Source organism: Vanessa cardui, chromosome 12 (genome assembly GCF_905220365.1).
Source record: "Vanessa cardui chromosome 12, ilVanCard2.1, whole genome shotgun sequence".
Lineage (NCBI taxonomy): Eukaryota > Metazoa > Arthropoda > Insecta > Lepidoptera > Nymphalidae > Vanessa > Vanessa cardui.
Genome location: NC_061134.1, coordinates 13527565 through 13554275, shown reverse-complemented (window position 1 = coordinate 13554275; position 26711 = coordinate 13527565). Strand labels below are relative to the sequence as shown.

Here is a 26711-nt window from a genome sequence, read left to right as displayed (position 1 = left end):
ATAAAAACAAATGTTCGATTCTGATTAATAAATTTATTTGTCTTATCAATATTGTTTAATTCTAAGTCATAATTTATATACTTAAGTAAACTAAATATGACGATAGGGTAAGACTAACAGATTTTATTATTATTACATGAAACTTCAGTCTTTGCAATATTTGTTAGTTTTTAAACTGATGTTACTAAAATTTGACTCTCTTAACTAGAATTCGATCAATTTAAAGTACTTTCAAAAATATTTTTAAGTAAGGCACTTATACATAAGACTAGGTTCATTCACCCGAATCTCATATTATATACCTTTCCCCGTTTTACTTTGTTTTGGTATTAATTCCTTCATGTCTTTAACGTCGGTCACACATTATCATCCTTGTTTAAAGTTAATCGAAATGAATTCAAAACTTCCCCAAACTTTGTCCTTTGCCTTCCTAAAGTATCGTTTTTCTCTACTTTGGGCATGTGTGGTATGCTTTCATTACTAGATGTGTCGGTTTGATAGGATTCTTCAGGTGTCGGTGGATTCGACTTCATAACTCTAGATCTAGATAACTTTGGACCTCCCGCTGCGAATAAACTCTCCAATTTCGATTTTAAATCTTCTCGACTTAGACTGGTGTCTGTATCCTCGTCATCGATTTCTTGCTGTTTAACAGGTTCTATATTTACAGGACGTAAATTTTGTGCCGCTTTTTGTGATGTTATTTCTTTTTTCAAATCGAAGAATATTAGAGGTCTGCTTTTATTAGACACAAGTTCGGAATTATCAATCGGATTTCCTGTAGAATTAGATCTTCTTCTATGAGTTTGGTCGTCATTTTCCGACGCTATTTTATTCTGAAATATATTATTCAATTTCGACATAAAACTCATTTGCTTATCACTTCCAAACACCATCGGTGTATCATCATAAGAAGAATTAGACTGAACGCTCGTTCTTGGTATGTTTTTACCTTCTTCTTCCGAATCTCCTATTCTAGGTTTAGGTGGCCTCACTGATATAGTATATGATTTTTGGAAAGATGGTTTCGCAAAAAAGTTTTCGTCTAAAGGCGGTGGAACAGGTATTTTTGGTTCGTCTTCTTTTAAATTATCAACAGATTCGCAGAGCACCGTTTTATCAATAGTATCTGAGTATCCAGATTCATCAGTTTGTGAATTAGTATCACTATCATTAAAAGCAGTAATGTCTTCGTATTCAATTATCTCGTCATTTTCTTGATTTATTTCAGTTTCTTCTCTATCGCTTCTTTCTTCTTCTTCGTTAACTATTGGCAAATCTTCTCTATGGACTTCAGCGATAACATCATATTTAGATAACACTTGATTACCCATCGATGCATCCGAACCAGCGTCAGATAACTCACTCAAGGATTTTCTATGAGTATCGTTTTCTTGTTCTTTTGTAACGTTTTCTTCTTCATTGTTCTCTTTTAAACTCAATATTTCCGCATAAGAATCTTCTTCCGCCTGCAAGACTTGATCCAACAAATCTATTATCTTAGCTTCTTTCTCTTCGTTATCCTCGTAATAGGCATGTTGTATGATAACTTCTTCAGTTACAAAAGGAACTTTATTAACTACGATATCCTCTTGTGATTTCTCGTCTATTACTTGTATTCGATCATCTTGTTCTATAATTTGATCTCCTCCTTTGTTACTACGTGATATAGTATCAGGAGGCGTCGGTGACACAACATATATTTGTACTGGTGCTTTCCCGTTCACATTCTTATTCACACAAGCATTAATGTTGTCTTGAAGATTTTCCTCTACATTTTGCTTATAACAATATACACAAAGAAAATAAATTGGTATACCTGAAAGAGATGTATTAAGATAATTAAAATAAAACCCGACAAGATTTTATAGATGGTAAAGAAGCGTGGAGTTGACTTCCAGGCAGGATACTTTACAAACATATATAATTGTATTTTTTAAATGTTGAAAAAGAGTAAGTACTGATTTTCTTTCCGGTTCTTCTCGATAGAATCTACTTTCCGAACCGGTGGTCTTAATTGCTTCTCTTAATTGTTAAATTACGATTAAAAGTGCGTGTAAAAGCTTACTTGAATAAAACTTATTTTAATTTAATTTTGACAATTAAGTTTTACGTACCAATCGCCATCCAGATTATAACTCGAATCCACGTCTGCAGCTTTATCAGCATCATTAAGTTAATGTTGACGTATATACTTAAACATGGCACAAGGGGTACTAGGGGAGTCTGTAACAAAAAATATTGGTAATTAAAATATTTGCCCAAAATGTACCACATTTTAGTTCGCCGCTTTTCATTTGTGATTTCTATCAATATAGTATCAATTTAAATAAGTGTCATTAATTTTGACTATTTGAAACTTGAAGTCATTGGTTCCTAGTGTAGAGTTAGGTGTCGACTTGGACCATTACATTTAGTTATTTTTCGAAAAGGAAAAACAAGGTTTTAAAAAGCAGAATAGATGTAACCTGTCAATATATACGTTAAGACTTCTTTGCAAAGTAAGATTTTCGTATTTTTTTTTTTTTGTATATTGACGTGGGTGATTGAAAATTTGAAGCGTTGTAATATGTAAAATGAATTAACCTTAAATGTCAACTCCTCTTTCAATTGTGGCTGCAGTGTCATGACGATGATCAGAAGCAACGCTACCGAGTGTAGTATCGCTACGTACACGATGGGATATTCGACGTGATGGATCACCAGACCCGACGTCACACACGTACAAACTGTAAAGGAGGTTCATTTTCACATCAACGTGTTATGCATATATAGCTTATACTAGCGACCCGCCCCAATATATACAACATAATTTGTTAATTTACGACATCAAATTAGAAACTTCTAAATAATAAATTACTGTGTAGGGACCACCTAGTCATCAGTTATTCTACCGCCAAATAACAGTATTCAGTATTGTTGTGTTACAGTTTGAAGGGTGAGTGAGCCAGTGTAACTACAGGCACAAGGGACATAACATCTTAGTTCCCAAGGTTGGTGGCACATTGACGATGTAAGTAATAGTTAATATTTCTTACAGCTTCATTGTCTATGGGTGACCACTTACCAACAGGTGGCCCATATGCTCGTCCGCCAACCTATACCATTAAAAAAAAAGTATCAATGGTTTTTTTTCTATATTGTCCATGTTATACAAAGACCTTCCTCTTGAATCACTCTATCTGTTAAAAAAAAAAACGCATCAAAATCCGTTGCGTAATTTGCAAGATCTAAGCATACTTTGTGTTATACTATGTAATGATAAAGCAGTTCCTCACTGAAGTACTCTCTGTAATAGTACTACTATAAATACTGTAACAGTTTAATATTTGTGTCGATTACGAGCATTATCTTTCATTCGTTCATGTAATGTTAGAATTTGTATAACGTGTTAATTAGAATGTAATTATGATAATTTCACACCTAGCTTTATTTGTAGCAATATTATCAATTTTTAACATTGCATTATTATGTAATCAGGTCGACTTGACTTTTTTAACTTATAACCAAATTTAATACTGTTTTTTAGTAACGATCATAGTTTAAAATTCGTATACGCTTATGGCTACTTGAGCCGAGATGACCCAGTGGTTAGAACCAGTTCATCTAAACCGATGATTGCGAGTTCATACCCAGGCAAACGACACTCAATATTTATGTGCTTAATTTGTGTTTATAATTCATCTCGTGTGCTCGGCGATGAAGAAAAACATTGTGAGAAAACCTGCATGTGACTTAATTTCAACGAAATTCTGCCACATGAGTATCCACCAACCCGCATTAAAGCAGTGTACATGCTCCAAACCTTTTCCTCGAAGGGAGAGGCGGCCTTAGCCCAGCAGTGGGAAATTTACAGGCTGTTACTGTACTAGTACTACTACTATATGGCTGCTTGCTTGATAATACCAGCACTGGGAAATTTACAGGCTGTACTACTACTACTGTATGGCTGCTTGTTTGATAATAATAATCGGTGTCAATGGTCAATACTTAATATAATTTGAAATAAACCATCCAAAGCTATAAGTTAGTTCGATATGTTTAAATTCGACTTACTAAATAATACGAGCGAAATATTCATTATGAACGACGTGGCTTTAGTCGGTGCCTTCAGACCAAGACCGAACATTTGCTTGACGTAACTTGAATCTGATATACTCGCCGATCGATATCTGAAAACGAGACACAAACATTTAGAAAATATAGTGAGTTTTTTTGTAACATTTGGAAAAAAATCAATGGATTTTTTAAATTTTAATTAAAATGTTAAGTCCTCCTAACTGATCAAAATCAAAATATCCTATACGAGTATTTAAGTATGCTTTAAAAGGCAGTTTGAGTTGTCATTTAAAAATTTATGTGAAGCTGCCACCGATGAATTTCTTTTTTAACATTTAAACATCCTGCATGGAAATCAACGTGTATTTGCTCCACGCTTTTTTTCATATTTATAATCTTGTATTGAATAATATGCGATATCTTTACCAATATATAAATAAGGTAGTAAATCATAGTATAGACAGTTACCTCAGTATAATAACGCAACACGCGACCACGGTGTACGACATCAGCGTTCCAATACACATCATTAGTATTAACTCGTTCAGTTCCAAAATTGCTGCTAAAATAGCTGAAACAACAATGTTCATATATTGTTTTAAGTTATATTTTATAGTATTATATTACATAATTAATCTGTATTTTTATTAAAATTCAGGTTGCGTCGTAAAAAACAGAGAGAGGAACACAATTAAATCATCTTTATGTCAGACTTCATAAAGAAAAGTATTTTTTATTTTGTTATTTTAAAATTAGTAGTGTTATTTATGATTGATATGATTTATTGTCAGTTAATGTTAGTCTTATTTGTTGCTAGCTGTGCCGGCGTTTGAATTTTACAAGTTATTCCTTCTTTCAAAATCGGTGCAGTCACAGAAATTAGCCGGAACAAACAGAACAGACTGACGTACAAAATATAAAAAATGAAATGTATATAGTTATATTTACCGTGTGTACAGTCAGAGTAAGAAAACCTTCGTCAGTTTTCAAATTAATTCCTTTATCAAGTCTTAAACTGTTAGTACTTTTGAATCTAAACATCAAGTCATCGCGAAGCAATATGTCACTCTCGATCGGTAAAGCAGATTAGCGCTCGTACTTAGCACACGAAAATAGATCTTAAGGTGACGAACCTTTTCTTACCCCGACTGTACATACTTATGCATTGAATAAAAAGCGGTCTTTTAATATTACAGAAACTTCAATATCATTATATGTGTAGATTCAACTATAAAACAAATATACCCAAATTTCTGTAGTCAAACCATCAATCGAAATATAATATTACAAAATTAAAAAGCTACTTCATACCTATAATAACAGTTGACAATAATGTAGCTATCATCGGCGATTTCCTTTTAGTAGTGACGCGTGCAAGCCAATGCATCAGAAGGCCGTCCGTTGCCATGGAATACAGCAAGCGGGGCAGGGGAAACATGGAACCGTACAAACTAGAAAAAAACCCATTATGGTTATGGAAACTATTATATATATATTTAACACAATATTTTATAAACACAGAATAAATATAGCCTGTTACAAAATTTCAAAGCTAGAATGAGGCCTCCTCTCCCTTTGAGGAGAAGGTTTGCACAGTATTCCACCAATGCGGGTTGGTGGATACACACGTGGCTGGATTTCGTTAAAATTAGAGATGGAGGTTTCCTCACAATGTTTTGATTCACCGCCGAGCAAGAGATGAATTATAAAAACAAATTAAGCACATGAAATTTAAGTGGGAAAATTCATTAAATTTGTTCTCTTGCCCTTATCTCGAGTTTATTTAGGTAACTCTCAAGTAACACTCAAGTCCACTGTCTCATACACTCTTTGAACGACTAATATTGAGCTAATAATATTATAAATGCTTATGTTTGTGAGGATGGTTATTTGTTACTATTTAACGAAAAAATAATAATAAATGATAGAGAAAGGTTTGTGTATCTGATACGTGGACAATGTAGTAAAGAAACGCTAACAATTTTAGGAGTTTCTAATATGATGTCGTAAATAAACAAATTATGTAAAACATTTAGTATCAGCATTGCACCTATGCGAAGCCGGGTTGAGCCGCTGGTATATAATATTATACATAGTTATAGTACGACACAACTTAGATGTCGCATCGGCCAAATTTGTAAAACCGATCACATCCGAATTGAGTACGCCACCCAAAATTATCAATATTTATTTCTCGCGAATATGATCTTTGCACAAACGTAATAACTTGTAATAACGTCAAATTGACGAATATACGGTTATATAATAACCGTATATTCGTCAATTTGACGCTTCGATTTACATGCACTTGCCTTCTCTGACGCGTGAATCTATAGCGACGACTAGCGTCGAATGGCGCGATAGGGAGCTATTTCTATTGGTTGTGTATATCGGCAGTAATCGGTTTTATTTTCATTCCATTGCATTTTCCGATGCTACATCTAATTTGTGTCGTACTATACGTATAGTATCAATTTCTCATACCTAGCAGTGATCCCTACTATAGCGCCAAGCGTTACCACCCAGCGCGCCCAGTCCATGCCGACGTATGTGAACGAGGTTGCCACAGACGCAACCTTTTCCTGAAACAGAAAATTACAACTGTTTTGGTAAAGAACTCTTAGAAGATCTTCAAAATAAACCTACTTGTATTGGAAATATAAGATTTTAAAGACAAGATTACATTTTGTTAGTGTTACTTTTTTATGGTATAGGTTGGCGGACGAGCATATGGGCCACTTGATGATAAGTAGTCACCATCAACCATAGACAATGGCGCTGTAAGAAATATTATCTATTCCTTACATCGTCAATGTGCCACAAACCTTGGGAACTAAGATGTTATGTCCCTTGTGCCTGTAGTTACACTGGCTCACTCACCCTTCAAACCGGAACACAACACTACTGTTATTTGGCGGTAGAATAATACTGATGAGATGAGAATGAAATTCTTTTTCAATCCGATGAATATTGAATTACTATATGAGTCTGATAATTTATATGGCTTTGGTTTATCAAATATATAATCTCCTAAATAAAGATATGAATAACGAGCCTCCTTTTTTATTAATTAGATTTACTGTAATAAGATACCAATCTCTAAGGATGTACAAACATAGATTCGTAGGTATCATTCAAATTCGGTGTTTACTTGTCCTTTGTGTGTAAAAACGAGAAAGGAGAATTCCAGAGTCGTGTATCAAAAAGGTATGCCCTTTTTAATAAACGACTCTGGAATTCTCCTTAAATAAAAAAATAAAAATAGCAAAGACAAAAAAAATATTATAATAAATGTATGTTTTTGGACGAATCTCCTTTTATATGAACATCATCTTAAAAGTTGGAAATTTGAATTTTCACTAAAGTCTCTTAAGATTTACCAACTGAATCCATTACTAGGATCATTTATAATAATAAGTCAACATTATCATAACTAAAAATAGAGTTTATTACCACATTACCTGCAAGTAATAAGGCATCATCATCGTCACTATCGTGGCGACGGCGGCGTACGCCACAAACACGATCACTTGGGTGCCCATTATTGATAATGGAATTGCTCTACGCGGGTCCCGCACCTGGAAATATTTCCGAATCCAATTACAATTACAATACATTTTTTAAGTAGGTTTACACAAAAGTTTTTAATCTTAAAACAAATCCATGATTTCCATATACAAATATTTTTTTATCCAGAAAAACACTATTTTCAAAAAAAATTCTCAATAAATGTGAACTTTCAGTCTATGTATTTGAATAAAGAAATATGTTTGCTTATTAACTCTACGTATGTACTAACCTCCTCCCCAGTTGAGCTGATGCTATCGAAACCCACGAATCCATAAAAACACACCGCTGCACCTTTCAGCATCCCCCACACACCGTACGGGAAAAATCCACCTTCGCCGCGGTCCTCGTTCTCTTGAGCCGGTTCCGGTGGTAAACTCCAATTATTGACATCCGCTGTGAAAAAAATAAATAAATAAAGCTATAGAGTTTGTATGTGTGAACGCAATCATCAGGTGATGAAAAATATACATCGTGCAATATTGTTTTTAAAATAAATGTGCTCTTTCGAACAAAAGCAAACAAAATAATAAGTAAACAAAATAAAATGTTCCATTATAAATTTCCGTTAGAAATAGTTTTTTTTTTTTTATAATTACATAATACAAGACCGCCTGATATTAAGTGGATATCACCGCATACATTGGCGTTGCATGAAATATTAACCTTTTCTTACACCGTGCCTGTTATACCGGGTTTCTCTCTCTTTAAACTGAAACACATCAATGCTACGTATTGTTATTAGACTGTATAATATCGCTTGAGTCTTTGGTACTTACCCATACTGGTTTACACTGTACATATAGCCCTAACATCAATTAACATTCTATACAAAAACAAAAAGTGGTCTCCAGCGACACCTAATGCGCCACCAACCTAACATTGATGTAATGTCCATGTGGCTTGCAAACCTGTCTCTGAATATCTTGAACATCGCTAAGTCTAAGCCCGGATCGGTTGTCCGGAGCGGCTAAAACTAACCTTTGAACGCTCCAGCGATGATTATAAACAAGATGACCACAATGTTGACAGCGGTGAACACGTTGTTGACGAGAGTCGATTCGCGGACGCCGAACGCAAGCAGTACTGTAAAAACAACCAAATAAAAATATGCCTTTGTGAGTGTTATATTCATACTATTATATAACTCAACTTGACCATATAATTTATGAAAGACAAATTAACGTAATTTAAGATGATTTATTTAATTAAGTTAAGCCTGTTAATTTCCCACTGCTGAGATAAGGCTTTCTCTTCCATTTAGGAGAGGGTTTGGAACATATTCCACCACGCTGTTCCAATGCGGGTTGGTGGAATCACATGTGGCAAAATTTCGATGAAATTAGACACATGCAGGTTTCCTCACGATAGTTTCCTTCACCGCCCTAGACTGTATTTTTATTGCCAGTAGACTGTATTTAACCAGAGAACTTTTATCAACTATTCTAAACGTTTCATAAATTAGCTCGTAAATGGCTACCAATTAAAAAATAAAACAAATTCGGAGAAAATACCTTTTTACACCGTAACAATAGTTTTGTCTTTACTTATTTATATATTCCACACAACATTAGGCATTTTTTTTATAAATGTCAAAAATAATCAATGAATAAGGCGTATTTTACCTAATATACAAGAATGTAAGATACATACGTAATTATTACTATTTTAATAACCTTACTGTTCTAATTAAATAAACCGAATATTACGTTTGATAATATTTACATCAAGAATGAAAGAGAAAATATAAGTGAACTTACATACCCCCTAGAATGATCACTACGAAGAAGGAGAAGAAATCGAAATACGGCGAAAAATTCGTGGAATATATCGGCGCGAACGATTCGAACCAGGCCGACATCGTGTTATTCGTCATTGAGTCCACATACATGCTGAGACCACGGGCTACGCTTGCTGTACCTGGAAAAACAAAATCAGTATATCCTTTTTATGTAGACTTTCCAAACACTTTTACAGGACTATATTAAAAGAACAGCTATCTGTAATGAGTTGTTATTATGAAGTGATTACTACAGAATTTATCACGGTTATAATTGTGCTTCGTCCGTTCACGTTTAATGAAGGATCGCTCGCCCGAATATGAACCCGTAATCTTTTCATTGGTCTCAACCAATTTGCCAACTCAGTACAGTACTTGTCAGTACATGTGAATCAAATGTTTCTACAATTTTGAACCAGCCAATCGATTTAGCTATATTTTAAAACGATAATATATAATATTCAATTTCAATAAAAATATATATTTTTTAAACTTCATAACTTATACATACAGACATAATGTAGTATAGAAAATATTCCCTATTAATAAACGAATTTTCATTTATAATCTGAAGATATCTAAACAGGAAAGTTTTTAATTAAAGTTTACCAAAGACCGCCTCAAGAATCATATCCCAACCGATGACGAAAGCGACGAACTCTCCCACGGTCACATAAGTGTAAATATAAGCTGATCCCGCTTTAGGGACTCTGGAACCGAACTCCGCATAACACATACCTGAAAATAGAAAACGATATATAAGTTTAAACCTGCTGCAAAGAGAAAGAGAGACGTGAACAAAAAAGGAAGAAAGAAGAAACATCTTCCTTAATCCTTTCCATCCCTTAAGCAAAGATTTACTTGGTATTAGGGCTTGTACTAGTCCAAGTACGCCTTTCATTAAACCCACCAGACAGCAATGTTTAGTATTGTATACTGATTAAATATTTACCCTTAAATTAAAATCAAAATATACTTTATTCAAGTAGGCTTTTACAAGCACTTTTGAATCGTCATGACACTACCCAAAGCATTGAATTAGAGAAAATTTCAGGTAAGGTAAGTAGCTATAGTTTAAGAGACAATAAATATTAATCCTGCAGATAATCAAGGTCTATCTATGAAAGCACAATTAAAATTACCAGCAAAAATCGCGGCGACGGCTGCAATTAGAAATGACAATATTATCGAGGGTCCAGCTAGGTGCCGGGCTACGGAGCCAATCAGTACATACACGCCGACGCCGAGTGAACTGCCCACGCCCAGCGCTGTGAGGTCCCATACTGAGAGGCATCTGTGACACATGAAGACATCTTAAAAGATCATTAATATAAGCGACTGTACCTCTTTGGGATAGTGTATGTAGGAATGGAAGAATTTAATCGGAGAAATCGTATCGATCATGATTCGAGATCATGTAACTTTATTGGCTAAGTTCGAACTTTGCTATTATAGTCATAAGTAACAATAAAAATAAGCCCACAATCGCTATCGCTAGATTGTAAATAAAAAGTGAAACATCAAACATTAAAATTCAAATGCCTGCCATTTAAATGCCTGGGTTTGAAGGCGTAATCATAGATAACGATTTACTGGACCATTTGTCTAAATTGGTACATGTTAAATTTAATGTAATATCATAAATAAACACTTGATTCAGGTCACACGTATTTATCTAGGGGCAAAATATTAACAACCATAGCGTATTTAACAAACAACTGTTTGACAAAATACCTCTTCAAATTCCCTGTATCCAACTGGTCAGGTTCGAAGACTCGTCTCCGATGCAGGATCCTGCAGAAGGAGTTCCATTTGCCTGCCATTGATCAGCCCAGACCTGTTGCCCCCTGTTCTAGTGTCCCCTGATCCCGCATTTGGAATGTTAGCAAAACCTGGAACAAATTCATCGATTTCAACTCCACCTACTATTGATCACTGCTATAAATAGGAAAGATTTGTCTTAACGATTCCTACGTTCTTATATAATTTTTTTAATGTGACTCAGCAGTTTTCGTAGACATCAATTTTTGTACTAATCAAATACATATATTTGATCCAATTCCTGTCAAAATTGACAATAATCAAAAAGAATTATATCTTTCTAAATAGAATAAAAACAATTCTCTATTAGGTACATTTATTTTAGACTTTTCGTTTAAAATTAAAAAATGCATAATAAATTGAAAATAAAACCCTGAATAATAATATCTCGCATTGGGAAAATAATCAGTGAAGTTTTTTGTTATACTTTAGTACAACCACAGAATAATTGATAGGTCCTTTATTTTACACAAATGAGGACCATATTGTAAGGAAGGTCTTGAGCAAGAATATGGATGGATATAGAGGAAGGGGACGACTAAAAAAACGCTAGGCATCTACAAGTAACATTCTTCCAATGCAATCCATTGGAAGAATGTTACTTGTAGATGCATCAAAGTATGGAAGAGGAAGAAATACTGCATCGACCCCCCAATAAAATTGGGGTAAGGGCAACAGGATGATCAGTTTATTGATATAACAAAAGTTGGGATAAATTGATGTCAGTAGTAAAGTAACAGCCTGATAAATTTCCCACTGCTGGACTAAGGCCTCCTCTCCCATTAAAGAGAGGGTTTGGAATATATTCCACCACGCTGTTCCAATGCGGGTTAGTGGAATGCACATGTGGCTGAATTTCTATGAAATTAGACACATGCAGGTTTCCCGACGATGTTTTCCTTCACTGCCGAGTACGAGATAAATCAAAAACACAAATTAAGCACATATATATAATGGCGCTTGCCTGGATTTGAACCACTGGGCCATCTCATCTCATCTCAGCATGTTAGTTATGCAATCACAACTAAGGGGCACTTTGGAAATGGCAATTTGGCACGCTTATAGTAGGTATAGTGTCGTCTGGAAACGCATCTAAAATAACAAACTAATATAGGAGTAAGGGAAGGTTAAAATTTGTAAAGGCAATGGTGGTTGCCATTTTTGCCAGGAAGCTGTGCCCGTATGCTGTACATATATACGCATATAATGTGAAATCGTAAAATGATTAGCATGTTAGGTTAGTACTGCTAGTATTACGGTAGGTTTGGCATAATTTGAGTCGATAAATATTCCTATAACATAAAAAACCCGCAACAAAGATTGACGAACTGAATACGAAAACAGTTTGTTTAATGTTTTCACAGAACTTTTTATACAGATTAGATTAGATTGATTAAAATCATTCTACAAATTCGGCATAGCTTGACCATTGTTCATAACCAGCCTTAAAAGCAATACAATGATTTGTTTTTAAATAAATAAATAAAAATTATAAATATGTAAAGTTTTACAGATTTGTTTTGTATAATGATAATACTAAGGTATTTATATATAATATTAATATATGTTATACAACGCACACAATAGAGTTTTCCTGTTATCAAAATCCCACTTATCTAACTGAGGGTTTTGACTTGCATTTTTCCGATTAATATTTTTTTGGTCTAATGGCATATGTCAGCGCAGCAGCCCGGAAACTTATGTCTCGAAAAGCACATCAAACCAATGGTTCTACATTTTATTTATTACCATGAAGATGTCATGCTATTGGTTTATCTTAGTAAATAAATACTAACAATATATGTTGGCGCAGATATTTGCCAAATGTGCAAAAAATATTACCTTAATTAATACACGCAAAATAATTATCATTCCTGTAGTCGTAAATAGAAAAATATATATATTTAAGCCTGCTACAGTTTGCGTTGAACAGTTAAACTAACATTATAGTAATCTCAGTGAAATCTTATCAGCCTGTTGAGTTTTACGCCATTTACAAGATTCTTACTGATTTCAGAAAACTAAATTGAATAGCACTTATCAGACGCAATCCATATTATTAGAGAAAATCGAAAATTCTTGAAGCTTTACACTATGAGTATGAGTAAAGAACTATCGTTTGAATTTTATGTACATAATTATGCAATGTTTTTTATATATAGAACACCTATATAATATTATAAATGTGAAAGTATGCCTACTTGTCTGTCTTTCGCTCTTTCACGACCAAACCGCTGAATTGAATTTCATGAAATTTGGTATGAAGCATACATGAACTCCAAGAAAGAACATTGCTACTTTTTGCCTTACACATGACAACCATCACTCCAAAACACGAGCAAAGCCGCAGGCGTGTACTTGTGATTGATAAAAGAGGTTCTACTGAATTTCTTGCCGGTTCAAGTTCCAAATATTTCAAACGATTGTCAACCTTTACGCACCTTTGTTTATTTTGTAAATTGACAATTCAATCCTTAAATAATTCCAGTTGATAATCTCTTGGGTTTGAATTAGCATGTTCCTAACGGTATATTTAATATTTAATATATAATTTTTAAGGTTGACAGGAAAAAAAATGACTATGACGATGTGAACGGTGCATTATCACAGATACACAATTGGTTTACAGTAAATAATTTAGTTTTGAATGCTCAAAAAACAAAATGTGTAGTTTTTACCCTACCTAATGTTAGCAAGCAAAATTATAATATAGCTTTAAATGGTGACCGTCTTGAAGTAGCTGATACTACGGTGTTTTTAGGAATAGAATTGGATTCCAGACTTCAGTGGACTTCTCATTTATCATCCCTAACAGGAAGACTCAGCTCCGCAACATACGCGGTTAGAAAAGTTAGACAACTAACTGATATTGATACCGCTCGTTTAGTTTATTTTGGTTATTTTCACAGTATTATGTCATATGGCATATTACTTTGGGGTAACGCTGCAGATATTGAATCTGTCTTTATTTTACAAAAGAGAGCAATTCGGTTTATTTATAATCTTGGAGCTAGAGACTCTCTTCGGGATGTTTTTAACAGAGTAGGAATACTTACTGTTGCGTCGCAATATATTTACAACAATATCATGTATATTCACAGTAACATTGATCACTTTGATAAAATCAGTGATAATCATTGTATATGCACTAGAAGTAAGGATAAACTTATAACGCCAAGTTTCCGACTCCGCAAAGTCAATGGATCCTTCTTGGGGCAAGGTATCCGTTTCTATAATAAAATTCCGCAGAAATTTTTAACTTTGCCGTTTAGTAAATTTAAATCGTTTGTTAAAAATACATTGGTAGAAAAAGCATACTATTCGATACAAGATTTTGTAGATGATAAAAAAGCGTGGAGTTAATACCTGTTGACTTCCAAGCAGGATACATTAATTGAAATAATTGTATTTAATTAACATGACGTTGTATTTTTTAAATGTTAAAAAAGAGTAACTACTGAGTTTCTTGCCGGTTCTTCTCGGTAGAATCTACTTTCCGAACCGGTGGTAGCTTCACTTAATTGTAAAATGACGATTCAAAAGTGCTTATAAAAGCCTACTTGAATAAAGTTTATTTTGATTTGATTTGATTTGATTTGATTTGATTAATAAAAATTACATACATAGATAACAAAACTTGAGATTATAAACGTAACATGACGAATTATAATACAAATATAAATATGAAAATCTTTAAACAAATTACAAATAAACCTAATGAGTAAAATTTGTAACTTTGGTTTAACGAGCGAAGAGGACAAGGAAAAAAGGATCCCATCAAAAACAATACTTGTCAAAAAAACCAAGTCTCGCAACTCAGTTGTTCTGCGGTAAAAAGTTGTGAGATCCATGTAATACCAAGTCTTATCCATGTAATACTTAAGCGACTTCCTGTCTTAATACGTCCACTCCCTAAGACCACGATCCATATATTGACTCGGCCATCGCATGAAAACACGTGTTAATTAAATTATTTAGTGCCATCCATCCATCCAGCCATCCATGATGGATGATGGACTTGGTGGGGGTACTGCCGTGCCCCCAGATAGCTTGATAAAAACAATAAGAAAAAGGGACAATTAGAAGTTTTAATTACGCAAAACGTATTATTTCATAATTATGATGTGTTATAACGTATTACTACGTAAAACTACTAAAGACAAACGACAACTTTACTAGAACATCATTGATCACTATTGTCTAAAGACTATGGTGCTGTAAGAAAGTTTAATCGTTCTTTACATTGCCGCTACGCAGTGACGTAAGATTATGTTATCAGCACAACAGAGCATTTTAGCATATATTTTTTGTATTGCTGCTTGGCGGTAGAATGGTACCTAACCAAAAGTACTCGCACAAAACCCTACCAAGTAACACCACAATCATTTAAACAAAATATAAATTGAATTTTTGAACAACATTGCAACATTAACAGTAAATTTCCCACTGCTGGGCTAAGGCCTCCTCTCCCTTTGAGCAGAAGGCTTAGCGCATATTACATAACACTGCTTCAATGCGGATTAGTGGCACACATGTGGTAGAATTTCGTTAAAATTAAACACATGCAGGTTTCTTCACCATATTTTCCTTCTCCGACTAACAAACAAAACACTTCAAATTCAGTGCTTGCCTGGATTTGATTATCGGTTAAGATGCACGCGTTCTGACCACTGGGCCATCTCGGCGCTTTTATAATAAAGAATAAAGTTTTCGTCTTCGATTAATCAACTAATCCTTATGTGAACAATTTATCTATCTATGACGAAATATGTGCGTTTACTCACGTGACCAAATAGATAATGGCGAATCGAAAACAATATCCCGGAACATACGATACGCGCGGTAAAACTGTTATCATTTATTTACAAAAGTGTTTCACATGTTAATCGGCTTCCAAATATTCGTAAGTTACAAGGGTTTGAATATTGATTTAATTTAGAGTTGTTTTTCATTTGAATTGAGTCAATTTTCAAATAATTTTTTATAGAAATTGTAGTTTAAGGAACTGAGTAATTGTTTTGTAGCGTAGTATATATTTACGCTTTTACAGCAGGATCACAACGAGATATACATAAGTATCATTTATATAAACAATATTCTGGCAATTAAAGAATCATTGAGTACTTATGAATAAAAAAATAAACATTAAACATAGTAAGTTGATACCACAATTTTTTCTCAAGTCATAGTATTAACTATCAATACATAAATGGAATTCTTATCATTGAATTAAGATTCTGACTACGATTGAAATTAACCCTACATTAAGACATGTATAAGATCAATAGTTATATTTGCATGTAATGTTAATTGAAAAGCGATATTAAAATTTAAAAATTATAACCTCCAAATTGAAAGATTACATTGAAACTCCGTAAGCTAGTACATTAGTTGTTAATGTAAATTTATTTAAACTCAGTTCTGTAATCACCAAACGCAAAACAAACGAACCAGCAGAGCACACAATTTAAGATATAAAACATTTATATAACTACACAAATCACATTTATAATAATATCAATTCAAATCCCTTATCATGTTAATCCAATAAATAATATTGTAACACGAATATTTTATAGATAAGTCATTGTCCATACCTAGTGCCTGCATTCGCCATTACGTTCAATAACGACGGTTCACTACATACCACGTTGGTTGTGAACGAAAAACTAACTCAGATAACGGACCGCGTTGATAAGATATAAAAATAATCTGAAGATCTTTTCACTTGTTTCACGAGACACTGGAAGCTGTTTATATAATGTAGGTTACGTTTAGCATCGTAATTTTGTTTTAATCAGAACCGGCAGCATTGGTTTTAGGAGGCATATAAAATATTTGCTTGGGGCAGTAGTTTAAAATGTATAAACCCACTAGAAAACTTGGATTAGAGAGTAAGCCTCCGATACGGTGTTGTCATTTAGTTCTGTATTATTGATTGTATCCCATTGTTGTTGCATATTATGAATATAGCAGGCCTATAAATTTATTTCATTATATACAGTTATTATTGTAACTAATTGATTAATAAAAATTTGTAAAACTGTATGACATGTAACGCTATTTCTTATTTTAAAATTGATTGATTTGTCATTATACTCGTAAAACAATTGAATGATTGCGTGGCATTTTACAGAATAATGAATATAGAGAGATTGGAGCATCATCGTAACACGTAATATTATTTTAGCCAGTCCGAACTACTGAAATTACATATGTTTCACAAAGCGCATACCATACCATTGTTTCTCGTAAAAATTAAAGGATAAAAAATGGTTATTATGGGTTATACCCTTAGGTATCTATCTCTTAAGGTAGACATTTTACGTCATGGACTTTTTGAAAGACCTTACTAAGGTGTACAACATTGTAGTACATAATTTTGATCTATCTCGTAGGATTAAGCAAGCGGTAGGCGACTTTGTTTTACATACAATGCAATGATGATGATTTTATGACGTGAAAACAAATGTAATGAAAATTGACAATTATAAATCAAGTTTAATCAGGTATAGGGTGGGCCAAAACTTTTTGCACTTTTGAAACATGTGTAGCAATAAAAGTGAGCAGAAATGGCCCAGAGGTTAGAACGCGTGCATCTTAACCGATGATTGCGGGTTCAAACCCAGGCAAGCACCGCTGATTCATGTGCTTAATTTGTCTTTATAATTCATCTCGTGCTCAGCGGTGAAGGAAAACATCGTGAGGAAACCTGCATGTGACAAATTTCATAGAAATTATGCCACATGTGTATTCCACCAACCCGCATTGGAACAGCGTGGTGGAATATGTTCCGAACCTTCTCCTTAAAGGGAGAGGAGGCCTTTAGCCCAGCAGTGGGAATTTACAGGCTGTTGTTGATGTTGATGAATAAAAGTACTATTTGTGTTTATATATATTATTTGTGTAATACTATAACGTTGTTTTGTTGATGATATATTGTATTTAACGTAATAAACATTTATTGAAATTTATTTTTTAAAAGTTATACCGTGAGATGCGCTCCTTCTTTTCGTTGGCACTCCTGGAATCGACTACTTAAATTATGGAAAACCCCCTGACACGTGCTGTAAGGAATCGAGGTTATCTCCTAGTTGATGTTTTCTTTTAATTGGGATATGGTCGTTGGTTTATTAAAGTACACTCAACTCTTTAGATATGGGGATTTCTAAAGAGTGACAAGAAAAAATCGCAAGGTGTGTCCGGGCTTCTTGGAGGCCATGGGACATCATCTCTGCGAGACTTGCTTGTTAGGAAACATTTCGTTTACCACCGGTAAACTCAATCGTTTGGTTTCATCTCCTGTACAATTTGAAGCTTATATGGGTGTAGTTTAAGGTCCATAAGCAAAATTCGCCGCAGTCTAGTTTTTGGTATTTCCAGAGCCGAAAGACCGCTTACGCGTAGATGATTCTGAACTGCCCTTACAGAAATTTCAAAATCCAAATATTCATTCATCTTCACTTCTTCTTAAACGTAGCCGCCCAGTTTGTTTGATATACATTTACACAAGTTTTAATTAAATTAACACTAGGACACTCAATTACACGTTGTAATCCGTATTTAATTCCAAAGAGGCGTCGTACAGTAGTAGGAATCTTTGTTTTTGTAAAATTGTTTTACGCAAAATGTATGAATAAGGACTGAAAAAAAAGTATCAATTATAATCTATTTTTTTTTCCTCAAAAATGCCTTAAAACTAAAAAAGTCACTATCAAACTTGGCCTGCAGATTATTTTAAAACATAACCGTTTTCTTAGCTTTCCAAAAATGTATAAAAAGTAGGAAATTATTTCAAATCAATCGAAATAAAATGACCAGAAAGGACGCTTTACCTGTTATAGACTTTGAAGTACTAAAAGTCTTGAATAAACGCGAAATATCGTGGTCGACCCACTACTTAATTAGTTTTATAAAATATCTAATTAGTAATGTATAAGCTGTTGTGTTTAATGCGTTATAAGTGTGACAAATGTCTAATGGCTCTTATCACTATGAATGTGGATGTTGAGTCACCCTAATTAACAATATGATCTTTGCTGTTAATAAAAATAACAAGATTTCAGTTACAGTTTTAATATATTATCATTAACAACGGATACCTATAGTTGTGTCGTTACACTGAGTCTCAAAATGTCTCCTATCAGGACTAAGTCTTCGCGCCTCGCCAAGATACCCTAGTAGTAGTAGCTTGGTGGAATAAGGTTATGCTATGTTAGCATAACCTTATTCCACCAAGCTACTCCAATGTGGTAGCTACACAAGTAGATACAAGATACACATGTACAAGACTAATTGAAATTGCCCGAAATTTGTAAAACACAAACCGTTTTACTCCCTTAGGGGTGGAGTTTCGGATATCTACCCCCTACAAGGTGTCTAACCGCCAAATTTCAAGTTTGTAGGTGTTATAGTTTTTGACATATCGTGATTAATCATTATATATATGTATATTTAAATACGATAAAAGCATTTTTATAGATTTCACACAGTGTTTCATAGACTTGAAACTGCAATGTCAATAAGTCTTTCTTGGGGCAAGGTATCCGTTTCTATAATAAAATTCCGCAGACATTTTTAACTTTGCCTCTTCGTAAATTCAAATCGTTTATAAAAAATACATTGGTAAAATAGGCGTATTACTCGATACAAGATTTTGTAGATGATAAAAAAGCGTGGAATTAATACCTGTTGACTTCCACGCAGAATATATTAATTTAAATAATCGTATAAACTAACATGACTTTGTATTTTTTAAATGTTAAAAAGAGTAACTACTGAGAAATCTACAGTCCGAACTGTGGTAGCTTCACTTAATTGTTAATTGACGATTCAAAAATGCTTGTAAAAGCCCACTTAAATAAAGTTTATTTTGATTTTTTTTGCAACCTTGGGATGAGAATCTGTTCAGATATAAAATTATTTTATTATAAAATTAAACTTTTAATTCAATAAATAATCAATACATTACAAATAACAGCCAACATGTGTTTATTATATACGATATTTCATAAGTAAATAATTTATATCTTCATGATAAATACGATTTGAAAAATAACTCCCATAAGATAATAAGAAACAACGAGATTGCTTACACAGTTATAATATCTCCTTGAAACGTTTAAGTAAAAATATATTACTGAAGATGTAGTTTGAAATAACAGTTATGATAAGATAAAAACAGTGCTCACGAGTACGAGCGTTAAATCAAGATCCAAGCAATGGCTACATTTATCTAATTCTGTAATGTTGATAACACGTTTTTAATTTACGAGAAAAATAAACCTAAAAGTTTCCCGTACTATTGGCACTGTAAGGCCCAAAATCGTTCCTCAAATTGCCAACGAACTGCCAATCAAAATTATTCGTCTTACTGATTTAATATTATTTAATTGTTATATTGTTATATCATACACGTGGGCTTAATTAAAGCAAAAGTAAACAGTATAAATGTTCCTCTGATGGGCTTACGCCTCCTTTCCCTTTAAGGAGAAGGTTTGGAGCGAATTCTAACATTTTACCGGATACAATTGTAGTAGAATATCAATGAAATGACTTAATGTTGTTGTTGTAGCACAAGTTACTCCTTAATACCTCACAATGCTAATTATTGTAAGATATCTTTTCTCAATTTTATTCGAATTGTCAACTTATTTTCAGAATTCTCCGCGAGATGAAGAAATCGTTCGTATCTTGTTTATAAAAATGAATGTCGATATATCTATTTGAGATTAGTAGATATTGACACCGATTGACCGATTACCCTGAATGTTATCGTTATATCAATTTACACTAGATTTTTTATAGGAAAACTGAAATAATTGTTACAAATCGTCGCTAGATGTCGCAGAATCACGTCAAATTCAAAAACGTTGAAGCCAAAACGCTGACGTTAAGCTGTCTACGGCCGGGCCGATTGTATAGACAGCTTATTTTATATATTTTTATTTTTAGGAGTAAAACACTTCGTTACATAACGCGTTACGGCGCCAGTCTGTCTGGCTTCCCCTTCTCCTACGCTTACGACACCAGTAGCTAGGCTACTCCTCTGTCACACTAACCCGTATAACTCAAGCTGTATTTCGGACAGTTTAAAGTATAACATTTATCCGGCGTCTTGTCACAAGCTTCTATGTTTATATATATTTTTATTAGTCAAGTTACGTGCTAACATAATCCACTAAAAAATAAGACGAAAAGAAATTTTTGGTCTGAACTTAGACACACTTTTATTAGACAGAGTTGTAATGCTGAAAAAATCTAGCGCCGCCGAAAGACGGAGAGGGTACCGCTGGTTTTTTAGTGGGTAAACCCGGTGGACCTGGGCGCACTCGTCGTCGGAGTCGGAGCGTCGGAGGTAATCGGGGAGTCCCACACACCCCCCCACTTTCCATCACGTAAAGCGTTTTTCCAGCGATAAAAAAAAACGGTACATAAATACACCCTTGAATCGTCATATTATATGTTGTGTTAAATGTAAAGCTATCAGATGAAAAAGTAAAATAATAATGGTAAGATTATTTTGGTCTCGGATTTGAATATAAAATCTACAGTCAATGTATGGAAAAATTATTATTTACGTATATCAATCGCATAATAATTACGCATCAATAGATTACATTTTAGTATTACAAATTAGTCATTAGTTTGCTTTGTCCAATTCACATAAGAATGTAGTGTGTGAACTGTATAAATAAAATCCATCTGAAGACAAGCTCTCTACGGAATTATTTTTCAAGTGGTTTTATAACACTGGTGGGGAAATGCTTAACTGTTGGAAATGTTTAGCATACATTTCCTAACCTATTTCAGCTTCCAAGACAACCTCGGATTAATTTTATATGTGGCGAGAAATGTACAGTACATAAATTAATTAGTCTAGCTCCGATTCATCTCTGACTATATTATCCTCTTATAAGAAACTGTTTAGACATACATATGTATATAACCTAAATGCATCATTTTCATTTTAAAGTATTCAAATAAGTAAAAGAGCTATAGAAATGATATTATCGTTTCCAAACTTCATCATCTAAAATGTATAATTCAAATAATCGTATGTAACTAATTTTTGTATAACAAATATGAAAAAATATAGTCAATAAAACATTACCCAAACTCATTCGCCGGGAGTCCAAACATTTGCACTCGTAACCGTTACGCTGCACAATCACATTCACATAGATTACAACCGAAATCTTTCCAGATTCTGAGTCATTCCCTTCTAGAATTAGTTTAATTTGAAAACAAGTGAAGCTTGTCTCGACGCGGCAAGTCCTGTTGACGGAATGCCTTATCAGATAGGAAAGATATCCGATTAGCACCTCTTTGCTCATTATCAACGGTCTCTATCTCTGAGTTGTCGCCGATACTGCGGCAAGACCGTAATTAGTTCATTAGCTTTAGATTGTAACTAATGCTAAACAATAAACAACATTTGTTGTAAGTATATTTTTTAATGAATCCATCAAAATCTTATTCATAAATTTCCCGCTAATAATTCTGCATTCGACTCTAACTTAAGGCTGTTTAAATATAGAAATATCTTTCTCTTTATTTAAGACTTTCTTAGTCCTATTCATTTTTGAAATGGTATTGAAGAAACAATCTCTCTTGCTAAATAGCCCATAAATATTTATTTGGCATATTTATGTACATTTTTTTTGCGTACAGGGAAATCACGATTATTAATTAATATACGTATATAATATAGATTGTATATATTTCCTTACGTATATGTACTTTTATCTCATTGTTCTATATATTTAAATGTGTTAGTCAAAATACGTAGTCTATGTTCTTGTCTCTATGTATATAATATATTTTGGTCATTTTCTACTCGCATGCCATCATAAACGGACATACCATACTTGTAGTTGAAGTTCTTTATAATGGTATATATCGCGGTGACAAAAAAATATACTAGTTGTCGCTTACAGCTTCGCTAGCGTTTCAGGGGTTAGTTATATGTTCGACAAAAAAAGCAGCCTATGTCCTATCTTAAAGTTCAAGTTTGCTTCACACCAAATTTCATCAAATTCCTTTCATTGATTTGGTCGTGAAAGAGCGGCAGACAGCAGGCAGGCAGAGTTACTTTCACATTTATAATATTAATAAAGATAAGTGGACACTTCCAAACTTCTTCGATTTCTACGCCCAAAAGTTGTCTGGAAGAGATCACTTCTAACGATTCTACCGCCTTTGTACATTTCCCTTTATTTACTTATAGTTATAACTTTATTACAATGTAGTGAACAGTAAAGATAATTTGTATTGTAATATATATAACGAAGCCTGATTTTCAAATGTATGTTTTCCAAATAAAAAAAACGAAATTTGGAAGAAAATAATTAATTGTTATATTTACTAGCAATACAGTTGCATAAATAAACGTTAACTCATGCTTACTGTATAGAAGCCATCACGTATGTTCGTGAGATTATTCTACAAGTAAATCTATAATCTTAATTAAGGTTTTTTTCTTTTTTTCAAACTTTCCAATCTTCAATATTTTTAATGTGTTCCACGCAAAGAACTTCATTGCCAGGAAATACTCGTAAACAGTAAACACAAAGTCACTTGGAAAACTGTAATTAATAGATAAGAGCAGTAATTGCTCGGAATTCAATTAGCGATCTCTGATTAAGATCCTCATTTTCTATATGCTACGCCCCTGGATCCTGACGTAATAAAAAACAATAGTCGCTATTGACAACAGCATACTTTAGAATATCTACATATATCCCATCGGCATGGCGATGCTTTATATCCTGAAACAATTTACATGATTTTATTCGTTTGTTTTTGTTAGGATAGTCCGCGAAACCCAGGCCTCTAGTCTCACCTTGTAGCTCTGACTCCCAGCCGTCTGGCCGCTCTTGCTTTGAAAAAACCCACTGGGTGTTGGAAAATATAAAGAGTAATTTCATATACCTATACACAATTGTATGTCAACAATCTTAATAGGCAATGATTTTCCATAACAAGAAAATCACGCAGGCAATTTTAAGAGCCTATAGAGACATAAAATACATATAATATATGGTGGTATAATACATGGTTATATTAATTGGGATTTATTTCTGCTGGGAGGTACATACGTACAATAAATAAAATAAATAATTAAATAAATATTGGATAACATCACATACATTACTGTAATCCTAATGTAAGTATCTAAAGCACTTATAATATGGAAAATCAGAAGTAACCACGGTACCGCAAACACTCAGACCCAAGAAGACATAGAAAATTAATGAATTTTTTACCTACCTATTCTTACCTTTGAAAACCGATGTACACACTAATCGACCACGCAGGAGAATAATAACTATATATTATATATTTTACCTAGAATTCGACACGTAATACTTTTTATCATCTATATAATCTAGTATTCAAAATGCCAAATCAAATCGGCAAGACTTTAAGTTTCTTCATACCAATTTTTGTCTATATCAGCTCAGAGGTATTAATTTTTGAATACTATTACTACTTCCTCCTTCCTTTCCTATTTTATTCAAAGTTCAGCGAAGCGAGTTACTATTAAATATATCAATTAAAAGATTTAAAATATAAATCCGTCAAAGTTACATATCTCCTTGACAGGCCTTTACTTGGTGGTAGGGCTTTGTGCAAGCCCGCTGGGTAGGTACCACCTACTCATCAGATATTCTACCGCTAAACAACAGTACGCAGTATTGATGTGTTTCGGTTTGAAGGGTGACTGAGCTAGTATAACTACAGGCACAAGGGACATAGCATCTTAGTTTTGGTGGCGCATTAACGATGTAAGGAATAGTTAATATATCTTACAGCGTCATTGTCCATGTGATGGTCATCAGGTGGCCCATATTGGCGGACGAGCGTCTGCCAACCTATTCCATAAAAAAGTGCCAACATTTCATTACGAAGTGCGTTTTTGTTTTCTTTTAGACTAACACTGCCGTATCCTGAGCACGCGTTAGAACGGATAAACACGAATATTACTGTTACCGTTCGATTAGAATATATCTTATCTTCTCTCATTTATAGAATGTAAAAGTTATCGTTATCAAAATATTTGGAATTTCTATACGCTGATTAATTAGAATGATAATAGTCGCGGAACTGACTGTGCTGGCGACTCTGTGGGCGACGCCCTAATCGTTATAGTTTAGCTTTTAATATATAGAACTGGACCATCATTTAAAATTGGTTTCTATAGGATAAGATGAGGTGTTTCTTATTGCAACCAATGTCAGCGAGATTTGACGTGAAGTAACCAGACAAGTGTGAAGTGGATTGACATACTGAGGGTGCAATATTTATGATCGCTTCTTACAAATTTCATGATTCTAGCTCAACGGGAAGATTGGAATTTTATGATTATACTTAAAAGTTTAAACTATCATTTTTTCAAACTTTTATTTAACTTGCAATTTATGTCATGATTTTTTTAGAGTTACATCTTGCAAGTTGAATTTAAACCACTTTCTCTTGTTTTACGATGTTTTAATTGTATACGATGATTAAGTTATGTTATACAATTGTTTGTTAAGCATGACCTATTAGGTGAAACAACCCCTTTACAGTCAGCAGTCCAGATACAAAATACTCATACAGTTATCTTTTAGTAATACCTATTTTCAAGTAACCATATCGCCTGACAAAAAACGAGAGCAATGTCACAGATTTATACATGAACTATAAAATATTGTCAGGCGTTAAATACCTGTTAATACTTTTAATGTTGTTTACTTGTACTAATGTTTATTAAGGTATTATATCGACAACTTCAACGAGGCCCTTGAGGTAAATCTGTTATCTAGTTCAAGGTATACAGTATAGCACTTCGTAGTAAGTATAAAATTAATCAAGAAAATAAATTTTTAACTGACCCTAAACATATGCTATTGTTTTATTATCAAATCATAATATTTTTTTTAATTCATTGTTTTAAATCTTCAAACGTTACTAACGGTTCGGAATATTATACAATCGCGTCGTTAGTAATAAGTGGGTTAAGTTTATATCGCTGTAGACGTCGGTAGTCTCTAGCATCTAGACTCAAATGATTGTTGATTCAAATTTTGGATTGGTATAAAAATAGTGGGCGGATTTTTTGTTGTTAATAAAATATAATTAACACCTCGGATTAAGTTGAAAATCTTTATTCGATTTAGAAGTGACTAGCGAACTGCCGCGGCTTTGCACGGGTGCACTAGTAATACTAAATATTCTACAGAATTTGTTTATTTACGACATCACATTAGAAACTTCTAAAATTAACGGTGTTTATTTACTATGTAGTTCATTTATTATACACAGAAACCTTCGTTGCGTAATTTTAAACATCTAAACATACATAGGGATACACAGCGGTAAACGACAATTTTGTACGATGTAATAATAATAATGACTACGACCTCCGTGGTCGAGTGGTGAGTACGTCGGTTTTCATGGGTTTTCACTCCGAGGTCCCGGGTTCGATGTAGATCATCAT

The 26711-nt window shown here is 33.6% G+C and overlaps 1 protein-coding gene across 1 annotated transcript; it reads right to left on the bottom strand.

Moving 5' to 3' along the window:
• Window positions 1-13: 13 nt before the first annotated feature.
• LOC124534500 (cationic amino acid transporter 2-like) lies at window positions 14-22515 on the bottom strand. The gene is made up of 15 exons (XM_047110412.1): window positions 22341-22515; window positions 11141-11298; window positions 10549-10700; window positions 10016-10144; window positions 9391-9546; window positions 8608-8712; window positions 7859-8022; window positions 7521-7637; window positions 6544-6641; window positions 5371-5510; window positions 4528-4630; window positions 4057-4172; window positions 2587-2729; window positions 2118-2226; window positions 14-1819 (listed from the first exon to the last, which is right to left on the bottom strand). The coding sequence occupies exons 2-15, from the start codon at window positions 11227-11229 to the stop codon at window positions 357-359; spliced, it is 3084 nt and encodes a 1027-aa protein (XP_046966368.1). The 5' UTR covers window positions 11230-11298; window positions 22341-22515; the 3' UTR covers window positions 14-356.
• Between the last annotated feature and the right edge of the window lie 4196 nt (window positions 22516-26711).

Excerpts from the sequence above, each read along its gene's own strand:
- LOC124534500 (XM_047110412.1), bottom strand. The coding sequence starts at position 11,229 with ATGGCAGGCAAATGGAACTCCTTCTGCAGGATCCTGCATCGGAGACGA. Across the intron at positions 10,145-10,548 it reads CGTCGCCGCGATTTTTGCTG|GTATGTGTTATGCGGAGTTC; the intron begins GTAATTTTAATT and ends TTCTATTTTCAG. Across the intron at positions 6,642-7,520 it reads TGATGCCTTATTACTTGCAG|GAAAAGGTTGCGTCTGTGGC; the intron begins GTAATGTGGTAA and ends TTTCTGTTTCAG.